The following is a 19,417-nucleotide window of genomic DNA, read 5'->3' on the forward strand; positions in this document are numbered from 1 at the left end:
ATTCCTATCATTCGAAGGCTCAATTGGTCATTCAGAAATGGTTGGGCAGAAGAGACAAAGACACCAGCCTGCTGCACAGAGTAACCGGGTCCATGCGTACGAACGAAAAGGCAACCATTTTCTTAGTCGACTGGCTATTGTGCTCATGGGTGTTTGTCCGAGACTTGTCAGGCTGCAAAGGAATCAGATAGCGTATGTACAGTACTTTGGGTATCGACAGGACTCCACGAGCTTTCGGAGCCGTTTCGAAGACAAAGATAGAACGATGGTCAATGTTGACAAGTGTAATGTTCGTATGGGTACTTGTTACAGTCTGTTGTTGGCCCTGGTGGCGACGGAACGCACGAGTTGGGTATCAACATAGATGAGCATGCAGTTGTCCGAGGTGGATTCGCTCACGAGGAGAGTGAGCGAGTCCTGTTGGCTGGCCACAACACACGGTAGCTAAGAATGCTATGTCGGACTCGTAGACAGGAGTGTATTGTGTTGTGGTGTGCGCTGTGTGTATGCGCTTTTTCTTTGGGTGTAGAACTTTGCTTAAAGACGAGTGCAGTACTGTACTCGTAAAATACAGTAAGATGCCCTACCTAACGCCTCTAACTAACAAGTCAAGGGCGCTGCTTTGTGGCTTGCTTTAGGCTCACTATTGTAGACTGGCTAGTGAGGCTACGGAGTATTAACTAACTCACTCCTTGCCTAAGGAGTAATAGCGAAAACCCCTTATTACGGGCATGACGTCGCTCAACCTCCTTGTACCCGTCTCTTTACTGTACAGTTAACTGCCCTGACAACCCCTTGTGGCCTCTCACCACTCCCTCACACCGTCCCTCGCCCTTCTCCTGCCTTTGTACAATCCTAATTTGCTCATTGTCTCGGCAGCTTATGTTTGGTACATCAGATCGCTCTCCCTGAGACTGTGCTACCACCGAGTCCGTGTTTTGTTGGCCCGTGTGATTTGTGCGCAGCCTTGTTTTCGCTGGCTTGCCGAAACTCCCCTCTTTGCTGACAGTTTTCTGCACCGCGCCAATCCTTCCACAGGGTATGCCACCAATCCTTCCTCTGTCCTTCTTTTCCTATGCCGTTTACTTCTCCTACGCTGTTCGACTAGAGTGCCATGGTGATTACTCTCTTGGCAGCGGCAGCAAACAACCCGGCTCCATCAGTAATTGACCCCTAGTCTAACAATCAACGAGAACCCAGTCAGCCACGAAAACAATCACCGCGACCCGTCGATGTTTCTAAAGAAAAGCTGATCACGGCGGTGGAAGATTAGAATACAAGCACAATGACTGAGAACCGCTACCGGCCCGCGTCACCTCGGCGAAACCCCTATCCCGACCCTCGAGCATCCACTGGTATGGTTTTTTCCTCTTCGTTCGATACTCGTTTCTCGTCCCAACCACGAACAGTCCTCGATCCTTATCAGAGCACACGCCACGGAAGTTATAGCACTCAAGGGGTTACAAGCAGGACTTTTCTCGACGATGCTCATCCAGGCAGAGGTCCTGTAGTCCGGACAGAGTACGCTGTGCGCCCGCGAAATAACTCATCTGTTGGCTCGGAATCACGACGCCCTGTGAGTGCATATATCGCGAGACCTGCTTCGCCTCCTCGGGTGCGCCCTGTCGTCAGTGTGGCCCGGGATGATCCGCGAAGCCCAATCTTACCTCCATCAAGAGAAGAGCGCTATCTGGTCCCCGCGTCTACACAGGCTGGGCGACACCATCACAGGCATTCTAGCGCTACTCGTGTAGAGCAGGATCGACTTGGGCATGCAAGGGTCAACAGACAGGCCGAGTATCATCGACGTGGCGGCTACAATGCGTACCCCTCGTACACTCGAGATAAACCATTACAGGAAGACGGGTTCTCCTACACGACACCCAAAGAACAATTTCTTCAAGAGTCCTCACTCCCACCTCAGAGGCGTGAGAGCTTTGGTCGGCGAGAACGGCCCATCAGTACCATCGGTGTACCAGAGTATAGACAGTCAATGAGACGAGATCTCGGGCCACCCCCATCTTCCTCTCGTGTTCTGGATAGGATCGACCGGAATGATAGTGTGAGACACTCAAGCTCTCGTGTAAATGAGTCCGATGATCGGGCGGGAGATATTCCTCGACGTCATTCTTCCATGCGGGCCCCAGTCTTACACCACTATCGGGATGATAACTACATCACGGGAAGAGAGGAACGCGATCCACGGGTAGTACCCAAGCCTAGATATGATCGGTACGAAGATGAGGATAGATCCCATAAGCACAAACACCGCGAAGAGAGGGAGAGAGATGTACCCCGCGATACTGATCCGCGTCGAGACAGAGACAGAGACCGCGATCGCGATCGCGACAGAGATAGGGAGAGAGATAGAGACCGAGATCGAGAACGTGACCGGGATGTGGATCGCGAACGAGTTCGAGAAGGCGAGAGAGCTGCAAGAGGTCCAGATGATCGTCGTCAACAGAGGAGCCGGGATACCAGTCCTGAACAGCAGTCTAGCGTCCGGAAGCACTTATCGAACGTTGCTGCTGCTGCTGTCGGAGCTGGAGTAGCAGGAGCGGCTGTCACAAAATCTCGCAGTCCTAACGAAGGTTCTGATAGCGAGGAACACAAAGATCGAAAGCATCGGAGGAAGCGACACCACCGCAATGGCGATGAACCCGGCCCAGATGAGGTTACCGATAGGGCTGAGCGTGATTTGAAATCAGCTGATGGCGGTCGTCGCGAGCGCCGCAAGGAAGATATCAAGACTGAGGATTCTACAGCAGATGCCCGAGACGAAAAACACGGACGCCGACATCATCGTCACAGACATAGAGACAAAGGAGCACAAGACAATGAGTCTGACACAACAGAAGACTCGGCTGGACCCGAATCTCGTCCGCAGCCCCGATCCGACAGAGATAAGGACGGAGAGTTGCGTGAGCCTTCTAGGCGTCGAGAACGTACCTCCTCCCGCGATGGTGATCGAGACGGCCAAGCACTGCAGCAGCGAACAGCGTCACCTGGTGAAGAAGAAGACAGACCGCGACGTGTCCAGCTCGTCGACCCTGTAGAAAAGAGAGAAGAATTCAAGCCTAAGGGCATTCTCAAGCCTCCTCGTGAGATCCCATTCCCGGAAGACCCCAATCCGGAGCGCGAAGGCGTGGCCCCTCTCAAGGATGCGAAGAAAGACGGAATTCCGGCCAACGCGCGATGGACCAAAATCAGTCGAGCTTTAGTCAACCCTGAGGCGCTAGAGAAGGAGCATGAGAGATTTGAAGAACGCGATGATTATGTTATTGTTCTGCGTGTAGTGACCCGGGAAGAGATCATGAAGTTTGCTGAAAGGACCAAGGAGATCAGAGGTAAGAATCGAAACACTCGTACTCGGCTGTCTCGCTAACGCCTACTCTAGAAGCACGCGAACGTCAGTGGCAAGCAGAACTGGAGGAGCGGCGGCGACGAAAGAAAGAGAAGGGTTACGAGAGCAGTGACGACTATTCGGACGATGAACGAAGAGAACCTCTAGCAATCGAGCAAGGCAAGCCTCTTCCAGGCGTACAGGGAGACCCTCGAGCATATCTGCATCCACAACAACTGCAGCAGCAGCAACAACAACAACAACAAAAACAACAAGTGCAGCAGCAGTATCCATACAGACATGACCATCAGCCTGTCGTAGCTGGAGTTCCGGGTACGGTGCACGCACAGCAAGCTCCTGCGCAGCCACCGTCCTTGCCGCCACAGGGACCGCCTGTCCCCGATATAAGAGTCGAGCCAATTGGAAACTACTCATCTAACGTATAGCTAATTATCGACGTTATGCCTCAATGAGCTGAAGGAAGCAATTGTGACTGCGGTCGACGGGGCATTTCGAGCGTTGCCTCTCATTTTGGAAATGACACGATCTACTGATGAATGAATACCCTCTGTCGATATAGCGAGACGTCATCGCAAGTGGGAGGGAGAATATTGCCCGAAGTTCCACTTGGATTTTCTAAATGGATGCCCTGACATATCAATGTGGTAGCGAAGCTAGCAATGACAGAATTCTGATACACATATCTCACAACTTCCTGGGTCTCCGAAACACTCTGGATGCCACATCAAATACTTGCAATATCGGCTCCCTGCCCGCCATGTTTGACGGTGGATAGTATCAACGAGGGGATGTGTCAAATACGCACCCCGTGAATCATCGACTCCCACGCTATTACAAATTACGAGGAAGTAATCTCCTGGCCTCCTCGATACGAGTGTGGCGTACACCGCCCCTTGAACGGTAACGAGACTGTGAGAAAGCTTTGGCCTCCATCCTGTTGACGTCTCCTACGGTTTTCATGGAGAGTTGAACTGTCAACGAAGCTGGGGACCAACACTTTCGGCACTTTCGTGGGCCTGTCTTCTCAAGTTCTCATATTGTATCTAGGTAGCTGGGGATTCACAACAAGGTTTTGTGGGTGGACCTTGTAATCGCTTCACCGCCTTGTTTTCAATCACCTGCTCTGAATTCACGCCCTGTTTGAGGTCTGTGCCGGCAGAGATCTTCGTGGTGTCTGCGGAGTGACGATGGGCAGTCATCCACTCCTACTCGTACAGTCCTCCTGCGCAGTCGAATAGCGTGAAAGGTAACCTGTCTATATATACCGAGGTACGTATCTAGAGAGTAAAGGTAATGATAGGCGAGGGTAGGGCAGCCCGGGAGGCGTCGATTTGGCCCTGTCAGACGCCATCATTATTCCTCGGTGGTCAAACATCGCACTCCCGCAGCCTCTGCCTCCAAAAGTCACTCCATGCTCACATCCTACCGAACATGGACATTCATGACTACGATAGAGGCAGATGGCCATGACTTTGTGCTATGCACAGCATGGGTTACAATTGCACTAGCAAGGTCGCGAGCTACGCTCGCACACGGCAACCCTCCACCCTCGATCATCCTCCACACCGCTCCGCTAAACATGGACTATCGCCTGCTAAAGCTAGTTCCTGATGATCCTGTCTCAACAACTGATGTACAACACGTTGCCACACACCACCAGCGCCTTGGTCTCGTGGCAAGATCGCGGTTGCGTGGGAGGACGATCAACACCACGTTGTTCACCACGAGGGCTTCCCGGTGTCATAGACCCAGCGGGGTCCGAGAAGCCTTGTCCACCATGTTGATCATCAACCGCTCCCAAGCTGACTTAGAAATCCAAAGGCGCACCAAACAGAGCGCGTGAGCAGTGTCGTGAGATAAGATTGCATCAAAAACCAAGTCGCAGCACGAGGCCTACCCAAACATATTTGGTTCTGCGGTTTGGAGGGTAAATCCTGGTTGCGGGAGATAAGCGAAGAGGAGATCCCAAACCTCAAGGTACTCGTACCCATTATTTTGCTGGAATCTGTGATCTATCGAAAGATGCAGCTACCCCTTCGTTCAACCAACAATTCAGTGTGTCAATCGTACAGACTAGCACCCTGGGATAGCAGGCAGATGCATGTGTCCGAATGGTTACTCCTTGATGCTCCATCAACTTGGCAACGGATACCACATCCCCTGTATGATCCAATTCTTCGGTGCCCACGGAGTACGGGGTGCGATTGCAGGTGGCACAGTGGCAACTTGAATAAGAAATCATTCCACTGAGACCTCTAGTTTCAAATGGGCTTTCCAGCTCGGCCGCGTTGACCTTCCGGGTCTCTGAAGGTTGTGGAATGTCACTGAATGCCCAAGGGAGAGGGCGGTACGGAGTACCAGCGATCGACTCTCTCCAATATCCTTACTCCATGTCTGGTGGCAAGTGGCTGGCCAAAGATCTACCCTGTCTTGGTCCCGCTTTCTATAGCTCATCACAGAGCCCTTGGATTGCCAGTCAACGAGCAGGCGATTTGCTCATCTTCCTTACCGCTGCAAATGCTGCAAAGGATTTGACCTGCATCGACTCCGTACAGACTTCGGAAGCTCCTGTGATGCGTACCGTGGCTAAAGAAGCTACAAACGAGCTCACCGCTGAACCTCTTACTCTTTTGAGAACATCGCGAGCAATCCGGATGATAATGGGCGCCTTTTTACCCAGCCGTGTCCTCTTGAGTCATGGCATTTTGATAAAGATGTGACACCAATGGCAACGGACAACCAGGTCGCTTTGATTCACCCGTATCGATTTTCTGCCGCTGGCAACCCCCCCTTTTAGAGTTGCCGGTGTCCCGCACCTTGACACCTTGTGGCTTCTCGGAGCCCCCAGTACCATGTAAGTTGCGCCTAGAGTGGACGCTATTGCACCATGCATCCCGCTAGCTACAAACATGCTATAGTAGCTACCTTTACGGTGGCATTCCCTAGGACGTTGATGAGGGTTGGCACCCAGCACAAGGGCCTCAGTAACCCTCCGATTTTCTTGCGGGGAACCGGATTTTTATCAGGTCTCCCATGGATATCGGATATGCATTTTTCAGGAGAAAATCTTCCCTCCACCTGCACTCGAATCTCGGAAGCCTGGATAAATAATCCGCCTGGGATCTCTTCACACGCAAGGATCCTCGCTGTAGGTCTCTAGTCAAACAGAATGCATCGCCGGAAGCAAGCGTCTGAGGGGACAACTTCGATCATATGGTGCCTGTGATGGTTGAAACAAGGGGTTTCCCGTACGAAGAACCGATTTTACACTCAGTGAGCCATTGCATGGGCATACTCGTCCACGTCTGAAGCACATGGGGAAACGGCCCAATAGCAAATCATGTTACAGGGCAGAATGCCTCCCTGCCTTATTTTGACGGGACGCCATTTACGAGTACTAGTGGAAACATTTACGCAAGAAGACTTCCTGGGTACTTGAGTGGTTGGAAGACAAACAATGCGTTGTCCTTCTGCGCGTTCCTAATCGGGCTACGAAGAGACAAAGCTATCACGACAATTAGGGCCATATCCTTGTCAACATCGTCAAATCCGCGTACAAAAGTGCACATGATTGCGGAAGAGGTAGAAGGCTCGATAACACCATCGCCAACAAGGACTCGACCTTGTCCTCATCAAGCTCGTACCGGAGACTATTGGGAATTCCCAGCAGCTGAGCAGATTGTGTTCTATAAGGCTGTCGATATCCACTCTGTGATCCTGCAATTATGGATTCACCCTGCGCTACAGGTGACTTGCAGCGCCTATGCCGAGATGTTGGCTGACGCATCCGAGATGATCGCCATCAGCTGAGAGCCCCCAATTGTGGCTCCCAGCTAGAGCAGTCTAATGAGGCACTTCACCTCTCCGGTCACCGTTATGAAAGCTCGGCAGGCTTGAGGTTGACTGCGGCACTTCCTGAGCAACGCTTTCCCCCCAGGAAGGCCGACCGCGTGCAAACACAGACACCGCCCTCTTGTGCGGTTTCATAATCCGTAATCACGGTAAACAAACAAACCTATGACAACGTCGGCGAACCTGCATAGTGATCGTAAGACTTACGGATTTGCTTCGCGTCAACGCCAGAGGCAGCTTTGAAATCAGACCTGCTGGAACTAGTGTTTCACGGTGGAAGCACATCCGCTGAATGGTGCCTGACGTGGCCAAGCTTCTGTATGTCCGAGTACGGGTACAGACTGAGGATGATGGAGACGTGACTCTGGCCACAAATCGACTCATCCTGCGCCGCCAACGGGAGTTGCCAAAGCCGACGCAGGCTGCAGGAGAAGTACGCTCGTACTCCGTATTATGCCCAATCCAACGATTACGCCCCAGCAACGCTGTCCTCTGGCCCCAAAGTGAGTGTCGACGCTAATAATCGTCAAGACTGGTTGCAGATGCAGAATTGTACCACGGACAGTGAAGGCCTCATGCTGCGTGCCTCTGAAGCGGGCGAACTAGCGTTTGGGCTCTATAATTATACATGCTTGTGCACATGTTTAGTAGGTCATTTCGGGTCTACAGGTTTGGCGCTTTGGAGTCCGATCTCAGGACTCTTGAGACGTGACACGCCGCCTGCAGGTGCGTCTTGAAGTCGGGTCGTTGTCTCTCCGACGACGATCATCACCAACAAGGCTGAGGCTAGATAATCTATAGTCGGCAGATCGACCAGTCGAGCGAGGTCGTTGGAAGAATTGCCCTCTCCAGTTCGCTTCGGCAAGAATGCCCTTCTGAACCGAAAATTAGTAGACCAACAAAGAACCGAGGATATTGTAGGACGAGGAGGATCAATCTGGGCATCCAAAGTTCTCTCAGGGCTTGCCAGACACTTTCGAACGATTCAATACGGGGAGTCGACCAACCCCGTCTCCTCCTCCTCCTCCTCCTCCTCCTCCTCCCGCCGGACTGTGAGCTTGGGCCCTTGGGGAGCGACAACCCTTTGCTATCTCCCAGGCACACCCCAGAAAGACGACGGCCGGCCTGACGCGGGTCAAAGGCCGGCGATTCGTTCTGGATTTACAGAAGGCGCTAATTCGTCACTGGGAGATCTCTATTGGTCGGGTAGGGTAGATATTTCCAGCCTTTCTGCTTGAAGTGGTGTAGCCTCACCAGCCTACGGTGTGCCAACAGTCTTGCAAGCATGTGAGACCAATAGTGAACGGGACGGAAAATGTGCAAATTAGCAACGGAGCGACACTGGTCTGAGAGGCTCTTGCGTCAAAGATGCATCACCGACGAAACCGCTTGTTCCTCACAGCCCATTCATCATTGACTGCCGCAAATTGTGGCTGCAGCCATTATTGTCATAGTAGAGACTCGAGGGAAGGGGGTGACACTTGGCCAAAAGAGGCTCAAGTGCTGATCGACGGCGCCAGCAACCACCTCAAGGACTCAACGCCGGGCCACACATGGCACCTCATCACCGTCACATTGCAGCCCGCCACTAGGGTGCATTGGGGGCTAGTTAGTAGTGCTTGGGCGAGCGCTTACCAGCCAACGGAGACAGAAAGGATGCATGGATCGAATCACGAGCCGCAACAACCTTGACAGACTGAACCAGGATCTGGGATGATTAATTGATTTCAACGGTGACCGGCGCGCGGGCTGGCCACAACGGCCCTGACGGCGAGAAACGACCATTCCGGCAGTGACACAGCCAATGAATGACACAGAATGACAGCGCAGGGATGACAAGTTGCAAGCATCGACCTGCAGACGCCGACACAAACAGGACCTTTTGGTAACCAATTGGCCCGGGTGATGGCTGTTATTGGATTCGAGGCTTCAGCACGAGGACGAGCTGTCGACCCAATCTCGCAGCCACAACGGACCAGTCCGATGGAACAGGATGTGAGGGGTCGAGCAGAATCAGCGCAAAACGACGCCCAAGTGGCGCATGGCCAGCACGCTGGTGGAGCGAGCTGCAGGATCTCTCAGCGATGCCTTGATTGACGGAGTGACAGGTGCAGCAGAGCAAACATGGCAGAATTGCGCCTTAGAAGCTAGGCGTGGTCAGCGAAGGGGCCCTCTTCGCGTCCATGTCTGATGATCGTCGACGCCGCTAGCTGGCCTCTCTAGCCGCGTTTCGAGTCCCCAGTCGCTGGAAATTGCAGGGATAAGCCCACGAGCCACACTAGCCCTGGCTGACGCATGGACATGGTTGAAGTGCGCGCTAACCATGACAGTACTGGGAGCGTGCTGCGGAGGGATCACCAGGTAATGCATGGCGGTAGAGCATCCATGGAGCTAGAGCGAAGTGGGAAACCTTCAGCACCTTCTCCTCTTGGAGTCTGTAGAGTTTGAGCTCGACTAAACCTAGACATCTAGATCTCTCCGATCCACCTCAAGTCAATCACCTTCGTCCTTTGTGGCCTACCGTGACTCTTGTGACTCTGGGCAAAGGAGCGCCGAGACAGCTCTGAGGGGGAGAAGCGTGCTAAGCGATACCAAGAGGCACAAAGGCGATGCCCGAAGCTTTTACGATCTCGTGGCTCCGACTGGGTGGGATTCCAGGCGTGGACTCGGACGTATAGGGTATAAGGTAGGGTGGGTATGGGATGTCAATTAATATTTTTTTGCTGGCCACGGGTCTTTGGTACCGAATAGTCATGGAGGAGGAGGTCCGGCAGTAGTATTTGGCTGATAGAAAAAATTCACAGAGCCAGACTAGGATTCTGTGAATCTGTGATAGAGTTGTGCCTAGCATGGAGCATGGGTGAGACTTGGGCTGCAAGATTTCATCCTGCGCATATGGATGTGGTTTAAGGTGTCTTGGGGAAACGAAGGCGAAACCCGAGCAATCTCTTGCGCTCTCATCAATCTAAATGTTGGAATTCGTCCCAGCCCAGTCCGGACGCCAGGCCCGGTATACAGATTTCCTCTCGATCTCGTTCACGCTGAGCGGGCGATTTGTGGCGTTTGACTTTGTGATGCTCGCAGGTGGACGACGCCAACTTCTGCGCCCGGTCCATCACCCCAAAGTCTACAGAGCCTCTTTTTTATCCTTCGACTCGTTCAGGTATCGACCGATCCATCCCGTCATCCCTACCACTTTCTTCCTCATCTCCACCCTCGACTGCATGCCAATGTCTTCCACCTCGATTCTCGTCTTCGCGCGAAAGAGCACGGGCACAGGCACCCTTTGTTTCGGCTGCGGTACGGAGTCCTTCTTGAAGCCGTGAAGCAGACACACCGGTCCCTGTATAGGCTTATAGCCTATCGCCCTACACACTCGCCAACGCCAACGACCTCTCGTCCGTACTCCATTATCCATACCAGGAGATCTCATAGCGTCCATCTCGAACCGACAGACTAATCCTTTCTATCCGACGAACCCAAGTTCTTCGGACTCGCCAGCCGCCATCTCTTGACCTAGGCTGAGACCTCGTCGACCGGCGAGCGTCTGCAAAATTTGGCTTTCTCGCAGATCCCTGTCTCCCGGCCACGCTATGCCGCCCACCCACAGTCAAAAGCACGCCGTCGCTTCGGAGAAATCATTCTACACCCCAGGACTGGTTGCTGCCAGCGATGGGAATGCACGACCAGCGCATGTCCCGCCGCAACAATACGATTCCTCTCCGCCCCCGACACATGCCCAAGCTCAAGCTCAAGCTCAAGCGCAGGCCCTGGTGCAGCCTCCTCCGTATCCGCAAAACATCCCTCCTCAACACCAGAATAATCACCATCTTCAGCCACATGATCTAGCTGCCCAGTTACCTGCTGCGCACGTCCTCGCCCCCAGCAGCGTGGCGTTTGGGCCTCATGGCCCTGGCGTCGGCCCCGGACCCGGAGCTGAAGCAAGACGAGGAGACCACAATCCTGCCAATGTAAGTCAACCACCCAGACCGTCACTGCGCTGCTCGTACGAGCCTTTGCGATTTGCGTTCCACATGGTACCCCTCCCGAGTCTTCCCACACCCTGTCTGGCACCTGGTCAGTGATCGACCCAAGCCACAAGCCCCTGGCCTGCCCGTTGAGGCTTTGGAGGATCGTCTGAAGGCCACGGCCCAATGCCGGCGTGCTGGCCCCTGCAATCATGGATGCGACCCTGGTCCTGGTCGGGGTGTCCTTAGTCTCGCTCCTGGGTCATCTCCCTTATCCCGTCATTCCCCTGGTCCGGCTTCGTGTACCCGAATTGCCTCCTCCTGGTCTGAAAGGCAATGGAACCCATGGCCTCCCTCTGGTGGCACGCTCGGACCACCCACGCCGTCCACGCTCGTCGCCATCGGTGGCCAATCCTTCCTCCCACCAACGCGGCCCACCAGCCGTTCTAAACCCTCAAGGTTCAGATGTCCCAGTCACTTAAGCTCCCGCAGCGTCGACCCACTTGGCTGCCAGACTGCCAGTTTCGAAAGGCTCGGATGGAGGGCATCCACATGCTGCACCTGTGGTCGTTGCGTCTCCATCGAACCCTCTCATTACACACTCTCAACACACAGCATCGCAGATGTAGCCTGCTCTCGGCTTTTCTGGATCATTTTCCACTGCTCTCCTCCTCTGTTGTTCGCCAAAACCTGTCCCCTTTCCTCTAATCCCTTCAAATATGCACCGCCACGTCTGACGCGCCGTCTACATTTGCCCTTTTTTGAATGCTCAGACGACTTCCTCCATACACTTCACATACCTGCTTCTACAAAGGCACCTCATCTTCCTTTCGACCCCAGTCCTTCCAATCCCACATCTCCCTCGCCATACCCTATCCCTGGTCACCGCCGTGCGGCTACTACGATTCTACAGTACATGGTATGCCGGTCCCTTCTCCCCTGCACCGCGACGTCCGTGTCCTGTGTGGCTCGCCTTTCTCCGTCATCCCATACCCGCACTGACCCCCTCCAACGCACCTCATTCATGCTTCTGAAACTTGCCAATATCCACCATGGGAATCTGGTCAACAACATTCGATCAAGTCTTTTAAAGCCTTGCGCCTTCGTCGCATCCCTGGGTTCGGCTTGCGCGACCGTTCACTCTTGTCGTCTCCCTCATTCCCGGCACTTGGGCCAATGAAACATCGCCTGTCACAGATTGCCGGAACGAAGCATTTGGTCGAGCAGCCTGGGTAGTTTCCACGACCCCGAGCTATTCACCCTGCTTGAAGCTTGTATGTCAATTACGCTTAGTCGTCATGTTGGATCTCCCCAGAGGCCGGTCGCATTGTCCTGGACGGAACCATCACCTACCCGAAAAGGCGCCCGCCAGTGGCCATGTTCACGACCCCCGGTCTTGCATTAACTACGGTCTTCCCTGCCTTCAAACGGCATTGTGACCTGCTTGTCTTGCTATCCTGGTCTTTGCCAACGCGCCACCGGTCTCCGTTACATTGTTGAACTTTTTGCTCATTCCTCTACTTTGGCCCAAGCTTGCGCTGACATATGGGTCTCCAATGCAGCATCGAACACCGCAATCCTACCAGAACATTGTTGCGCCGCCTCATGTCTCACAGTCACGAACACTGAGCAGCACCGTGACCTCTCAGCAGCCCTACACGTCCACCAACGTTTATGCACAGCAAGCAAATCTTCATTCGCCATTCCTGAACAGCCAGCATCAATTCCAAGCTCAGGCGCAAAACGACGCGCCCAATTATTTCCAGCCAAACCAGAGCCCAAGGAGTCAGAGCAGTGTTGCAGGGACGTACTATCCGACTGGTAAGTGGGAGGTCTCTGGGTCGAATGGTGGGCGCACGAGGCATTGACAAGGCGTTATCAGAAAAGCCCGATTCTATGGCAGCAACGGCGACAATGCAGCGGCCTTATCCCCCGATATACACGCCGCAGTCTAATTCTCCAGCCTCAGTGACCTCTCCCCAGTCGCATGATCATGGCAGACCAATGTATCCTCAACCAGGCCCGCAGTTGAGCCAACTTCCGTATGGCTATCCTCCATATCAGTCCATGAATCAGGTACACCAGCCTCCGTATGGCAATCATCATGGGCAGACGCAACAGCACCAGATCCAGTCACAACCGATGATGTCCTACCAGTCGACGACTCCCCAGCTTCCACAAGGGCCTCAGCACCATTCGACAATCTCAAGCAGCCCAAGATTGAAATCCGAGAATGCTCAACCATACCAACAGACGCCGCAAGCGCGACCCGGAATGCTCCCACACCAGCAGCAGCCGCAACACCCGAGTACCAACCCTGCTACGCCGGGACTAGGCGATTATAAACAACAGGGACTGGGCGACTATAAACAACCGGGATTGGGCGACTACAAACAAACTCTTCAACAGGCGCAGCAGCAGTCTGGACAGCAACAGCAACAACAGCAGCATTCTCCTTCGGGGATGCAGCCGAATTTGCCGCCAGGCGCAAACGCTGCTCCCGGGCCGATCCCCGCCACGACGCCCTTGGTAGTTCGACAGGACGGGAATGGCGTCCAGTGGATCGCTTTTGAATACTCGAGAGATCGCGTGAAGATGGAATACACCATTCGGTGCGACGTTGAATCAGTCGACGGGTCCGCCTTGACTCATGAGTTCAAGTCTGAAAATTGTGTATATCCTCGGGCTTGCGTGCCCAAGGATCAATACAAAGGCAATCGGTTGGCCTATGAGACTGACTGCAACCAAGTCGGTTGGGCTTTGGCAGAATTGAATCCATGCTTGCGAGGAAAACGAGGTTTGATTCAGCGAGCGGTCGACAGCTGGAGAAACAGCAATCAGGACCCTCGGTTGAGAAGTCGTCGGGTCAGGCGACAAGCTAAGATAAACCACAAGGGAAAGGTGACTCCATCGACCCCAAGTCAAGCTTCCGGGCCGGTTGGTTCCATCCCGACAGGGCTTCCTGGTCCAAACTCAATGCCCGCCTCAGGTGTCAGACCGCCAGGTGTTTTGCCCAGTGCGCAAAATCAAATCTTGCACAACCAGCAGGATGTCTCCCCCACCGCACATAGCAACGTCGGAGGTAAGTTTCAGAATTCGCAATCTTATAAAGCGGGATTGTGTCTGCCAGCCGCAATATATCAAGACGTGACTGACATGAGGACAGCGTCGTCTTACAACACTGCGCCCCAAGGGTATCGACAAGACGCTGCCAGCCAGCACATGTCGAGTCCGAACGACGTCCGCCAAAGTCACGTTTTCCCAGGATATCCAAGTTATCCACCGGCTCCCACATCAATGGCTCCTTCAATGCCACCACACATGCAAGGAGGATTACATCACCTCGGGCGTCCCGGCGGGACCGCCGCCATGACCTCGAGGGACCTGGAAGGTAAGAATGAGGATGACAGCGCGTTGTTCGGCGACTTACCGGAAAGTAAACGACGAAAATTCATTCTCGTGGAGGACACTCAGAAGAATGCACGAGTTCGAGTCAAAGTCACTTTAGATCAAATTGAGATGAGCGAAATCCCCGATTCCTACCGCAAGCAGAATTCTGTCTTCCCACGCGCCTACTTTCCTGTGCAGATGCAGACAGCCGATTCGACTCGAGGTGGCCGGCTTGCGGAGGAGGGAGAAGAGGTTGACGGTGGCGCCCCCACCATTGGCAAGACGTCTGTTTCGGTGCAAACCAGCAACGGCGAAGCAGAGGTCAGTGTGCCGCAAATCTCGAAAAGCAAGCGCAGCCGAGAGCAGAAGATCAATGAGCTAGGTTATCGAATGGCTTGGGGTCAAGGCCGAGTGTTCTCCGGCCGGCCAGTTTTTCTTGCTCGTGCCTGTAAGTTTCGGTGGTGGTCTTGAGGAGGTTGACATCCATGACTGACTGCATTCCTGCCAGTGGACGCATATCGAACCAAGCAGCGAAACGCCCTCCTAGCCGCAGGATCCGATGCATCGGCCATCCCCGCTCACCTCGAAAACAGACCAGGAAAGCGAAAGTGGCTTGAGAGGGCTCACGCAGTCGCTCATCCATTGACGCCTCCTACTACCACATCTGATTAATTCAAACTTGCGATTTCTCACCGGCTTGACGTGGAAACCCCACTGATAGCGCTGTGATATTGTTTCCATGCAATGATACCCCCCAGCAAGTACAGTCCCGACTTTGTCGAGTGTACATTATTCCAGCCTGAGCTGGTGTTTCAGTGCAGGCTGTACGACGAATCTATGATTGAAACCCAAAAAAAGTTGGAGTTGTTTTCTTCAGCGATACCCACACGTGTTCGGGCTTACCGAATTCGTCATACTTATATGTCTCGAAGAGGGTCGGCCGCGTTGGGGAGTTTTATTTTTGCTTTGCTTTTGTGCAAAGATGATGAGGAGCCGTGGGTCATGGGAAGGGAGACACCAGGAAGCCTCGAGACTTTACGTGGTGTTGTGATCGGTCTCTGCCAGTACAAAACATTTCATCTGGTTGTTTCTGTTTGCGACAGTCATCGGCAATTTTGAGCGAGTGTCTGGTCTCCGTATGGAACAATTCAGGGGTCCAATACGCACCATTTTCCTCCGACAAATTCACGACCTGATCATCTGCGATTTACTTCTCAAAAAGTAACATATGATTACCCATCTCCGGTATTCTTCTCAATCAGGGGAAGCTTCGGGTTCTGTTATGTCATCTCCTTTCTCCTACGGCGTCTTGGGTTGAATTTCAAGGCTCGACGGTTATTGAAACACGAGGAAACCCCGAATACTTCTCGAACCCTGATCGAATTAGGATCAGGTGCAGGGATATTCTTGGGGAACACGTGTCTGTCAATATCATTATCATTCTCAGTAGAGCAACACTTTACGGCATAAATACATGCTGCAAACGGCCGGCTTTCTACGTCCGTATCATCCTTTTGTCTCATTTCTATCAAGGGGGGCTTGGATTGCACTGGGAGTTGAGACTCCGCGTTGAGAAGGGGCCTCCGCTACGATCTACTTTTCTTTTTCTAGACGATGCAAGGCGAAAAGAGCTCGGGTGCACAGCAGCGAAGCTTGACGGAACAGCGAAACCCTGGTCACCAGCGAGGGTTGGGGATGATGTGAAAGTTTGCTACGACTCTTGTTTTTCTTATCTTTTGAAATTGAACCAAGGTTCATTCCGAGTTCTTTTGGGGGGGGATTCGATTCTTTTGATGGACCTTGGAAGTTGTGCTTGGAGGTACATTTTCTTCTCTCGAAGTGAGTCGGGTTTAGCTTTCGCCAGGTGGGAAGCGATCAGCTGCAAGAGTCGGTCTTGGGACGGGATTGTTTTGTGTGTTGAGCATGTGAAGCCTTGGTTGGATGTGGCTAAAGGGACTCGGGCCACCACATTGTTATAGTAGTATGATTTTGTACCCGGCGGCGACTGAAGGGTCTTCGGAGACCATCTCATTATCATCGGGGTATTTTGGAGTCTGGACAAAGTGACAGACAATGCACGAAGGGAAAAGAATTTTGGGCGATGATGTAGGGACAGAAGAGTGGGAATCAACTTGGATATCAGGGCCGGAATGGAAATTGGAAGCTTTGTCAATTTTGTATGGAAGATGGGATGTCAGAACAGACGGGATTTCACTTTTTGGAGGATAGAACAGGACGACAGGGAGGACTTTATGCCTTGGATAGGTCTGAGGCCAAGGGGTTTGGTACATACCTGCCTGATCTGTAGGTATCAATCAATCAATATCAAACCTGATGTCAGAGTAATTGGTGGAAACGACTGTGAAAGGGTTGTATGTAGTTTGATATAGGGAAGTGATGTGAGGGTGTGAGGTGAGTATGACTTTGGTTGGTGTTTGTTAGACCTTTGAGGGGTGTGTGTGTGTGCGTGTAAGGAAGTAAAGTCAGTACCCCTATGAAGAGCGAGAGACGAGGGTTCACAGAAGGAGTTACCTATGTATACAAATCTACCAGAGCATATATACTTACTTCTATGACTCTGGACGTGTATATTTTCATGTATACTCGTAGATTCCCCAGTTCAGCCTCGTCGGTTGATCTACGGAATCTTTTCGAATTTTTTCAGTTCCCTCAAGGTAAATAATACCTGATTCACTTCTCTAGCCTGTCTGCGGTTTGCGGTTTGCGGTTGTGGATCGGACGTTACCAACACACACACACACGTAAGGTAATTTCATTGATGATTTTGTTGTCGTGATACCTTCTTTACGGAATCCTCATTGCAAAGAAGTTACGCTCACAGTGGTTGAAACATCCTTCTTTCCCACATCCACCGTCAATCGGAGTCAAAAGTCGAAGTCAAAAGCGAAAGCGACTTGAATCACTCAGGTAATGACCACGTGTTGGCATGCGCAGTCGATGAGACCATCGATAAATGAATACCTCGGCGAGATTTGACGAATAAAGAGAGAGAGGAAGAAAGACGTGTGGTTCAAAGAACGTACTTCATTTACAAAGATCAGAACAATGTACACACACACACACATACGCGCACACGCACGCTCATACCTCCCTGATCCCATGCCCACACGACGTAATCCCTAACGTACCTACCTACCTACCTACCTACCTACTAACAAGCAAAGAAGCGGAATTGTCGGTCGCTTGATCGTGCGCTGCTCGACGACGGTTACCAACCTACGGAGTCTGCCCACCTGGCTGTCCGCCTACCTAGGTTACCATACCCTCTACCTATCTGGCCCCGCCTCCCCGGGCTCTTCCTTGCGCAAATCTTCGCGCAACGAGTCCGAGTACCCCTGGACACGACCACACGTTGCGAGCAGTGCCCTTGACGAAAGCGTACGTCGTACAAACTGGGGAATTCTCAGAAAGAGGAAGGAGAAGTAAAATCAGAAAAGAAAAATGCCTCACACGTCTCGAAAGAAAAAGAATCAGTCGCACAACAAGCGCAAGGAAGTCGTGGATGAAGATGGATGGGTTAGAGTTGTCGGGTCCGGTCCGGGTACAGGGACTGGTAACGGTACCCGTCCCCGTACTGGCGGCACCACCGTGAGCGCGAGGACAACAGATACCGGTACCGGCACTGGTAGAGACAATGATGTTGATAACGTACCCGATACATCAGGGGAGGAATCTGGGTCGCGGCCACGATCACAATCGCAACCGCAATCACAAATGGTCTTCAAGTGGCGCAAGGACGACACCGTGGTGACGAGAACGATAAACGCATCCCCTTCGGACCCGATGAGCGTGTCAAGCCATGTCACGGTCGACCATGTACGGAAACGGTATGAGATTATCGAACAGAGGTTTCGCAGTACACCGTTTTACGAGAGGGTGAGGGACGTCTTGACGGGTATTATGTCGACGTCAACATCTACATCGGCGCTGCAAGAAGACGACAAACAAGGAGACGACGAAGAAAGAAAAGAATCGGCGGCGACGGCGACGAAACCCAAAACCATCATAGTAAACACGTGTATCCTTTTCGGATCGGGAAGTCTCTCTGGCGACGCAGTACACTGGATCGACCGTCGAGATTCGGCCCTTTATCAGGTCTCTGCGTTCCTTGCGGCTGTCGACGTGATAACTGGGCTGCAGGGTGGAGTCAGACCGACATGCCTCGCGCAGGAACCGGGGTACAACACAGTGGATGTCGACGTGTTGAAAAGTCTCGGGGTGAGTGTCGTTGTGCACCCAGAGGCGTTTGAAGCACTTGCCGGTGGAAACGGAATGACAGCTACGAAGACGACGACGACGACGACGACGAAAGAAAAGAACGACACGAGCAATCCTGGGGGTGCTGATGTTGAGAATCCGAGTGGTGCGGATACCACGGCGGGAAACTCAAACAACGTCATGGTTTATTCACCTGCCGCAGAAATGGAAGTCGAATATCAGATTCTGAGTTCCCGACCTCGAATATGGTTGCACAGATCACTTGATCATTTACTTCTTACGCCGACGGGCGGTGATGGAAACAATGGCAGAGGAGGCTTCTTCACACCTGGTGAAAGAGAGGTGAATTCTCGGTTGACGCTGGATTTCAAACGTGGGCATGAATCTACGAAGTTGCCAGAGGTCGAAGTTAGGAATTTTCCCTTTCATGATTCGGTGATTTGGTGGAGAAGGGCATGAACTGTTACTGTTACGATGGATCGTCTTGCAATGACGAACTAAATGAGGGACAGACTGGGTCAAGAAAAACGAAAAATGAAAAGAAACCGTACCTGAGCATTTGTGTTTTTTTGTTTTTTTTTTGTTTTTTTTTTGTTTTTTTTTT

At 52.6% G+C, this 19,417-nt stretch overlaps 4 protein-coding genes across 4 annotated transcripts; all 4 read left to right on the plus strand.

Moving 5' to 3' along the window:
• Positions 1 to 1,285: 1,285 nt before the first annotated feature.
• PV08_01185 (uncharacterized protein) lies at positions 1,286 to 3,789 on the plus strand (the record flags this gene model as incomplete). The annotated part of the gene is made up of 2 exons (XM_016375550.1): positions 1,286 to 3,347; positions 3,398 to 3,789. 2 exons carry the CDS (start codon positions 1,286 to 1,288, stop codon positions 3,787 to 3,789), a joined length of 2,454 nt encoding a protein of 817 aa, XP_016240826.1.
• A 7,020-nt stretch (positions 3,790 to 10,809) lies between these two features.
• PV08_01186 (uncharacterized protein) lies at positions 10,810 to 11,634 on the plus strand (the record flags this gene model as incomplete). Its single annotated transcript, XM_016375551.1, has 2 exons — positions 10,810 to 11,187; positions 11,518 to 11,634. 2 exons carry the CDS (start codon positions 10,810 to 10,812, stop codon positions 11,632 to 11,634), a joined length of 495 nt encoding a protein of 164 aa, XP_016240827.1.
• A 1,106-nt stretch (positions 11,635 to 12,740) lies between these two features.
• PV08_01187 (uncharacterized protein) lies at positions 12,741 to 15,246 on the plus strand (the record flags this gene model as incomplete). The annotated part of the gene is made up of 4 exons (XM_016375552.1): positions 12,741 to 13,005; positions 13,067 to 14,266; positions 14,351 to 15,022; positions 15,083 to 15,246. The coding sequence occupies 4 exons, from the start codon at positions 12,741 to 12,743 to the stop codon at positions 15,244 to 15,246; spliced, it is 2,301 nt and encodes a 766-aa protein (XP_016240828.1).
• A 2,790-nt stretch (positions 15,247 to 18,036) lies between these two features.
• PV08_01188 (uncharacterized protein) lies at positions 18,037 to 19,272 on the plus strand (the record flags this gene model as incomplete). Its single annotated transcript, XM_016375553.1, has 1 exon — positions 18,037 to 19,272. One exon carries the CDS (start codon positions 18,037 to 18,039, stop codon positions 19,270 to 19,272), a length of 1,236 nt encoding a protein of 411 aa, XP_016240829.1.
• Between the last annotated feature and the right edge of the window lie 145 nt (positions 19,273 to 19,417).

The sequence above is a fragment of the Exophiala spinifera genome (genome assembly GCF_000836115.1).
Source record: "Exophiala spinifera strain CBS 89968 unplaced genomic scaffold supercont1.1, whole genome shotgun sequence".
In the NCBI taxonomy this organism is placed as follows: Eukaryota; Fungi; Ascomycota; class Eurotiomycetes; order Chaetothyriales; family Herpotrichiellaceae; genus Exophiala; species Exophiala spinifera.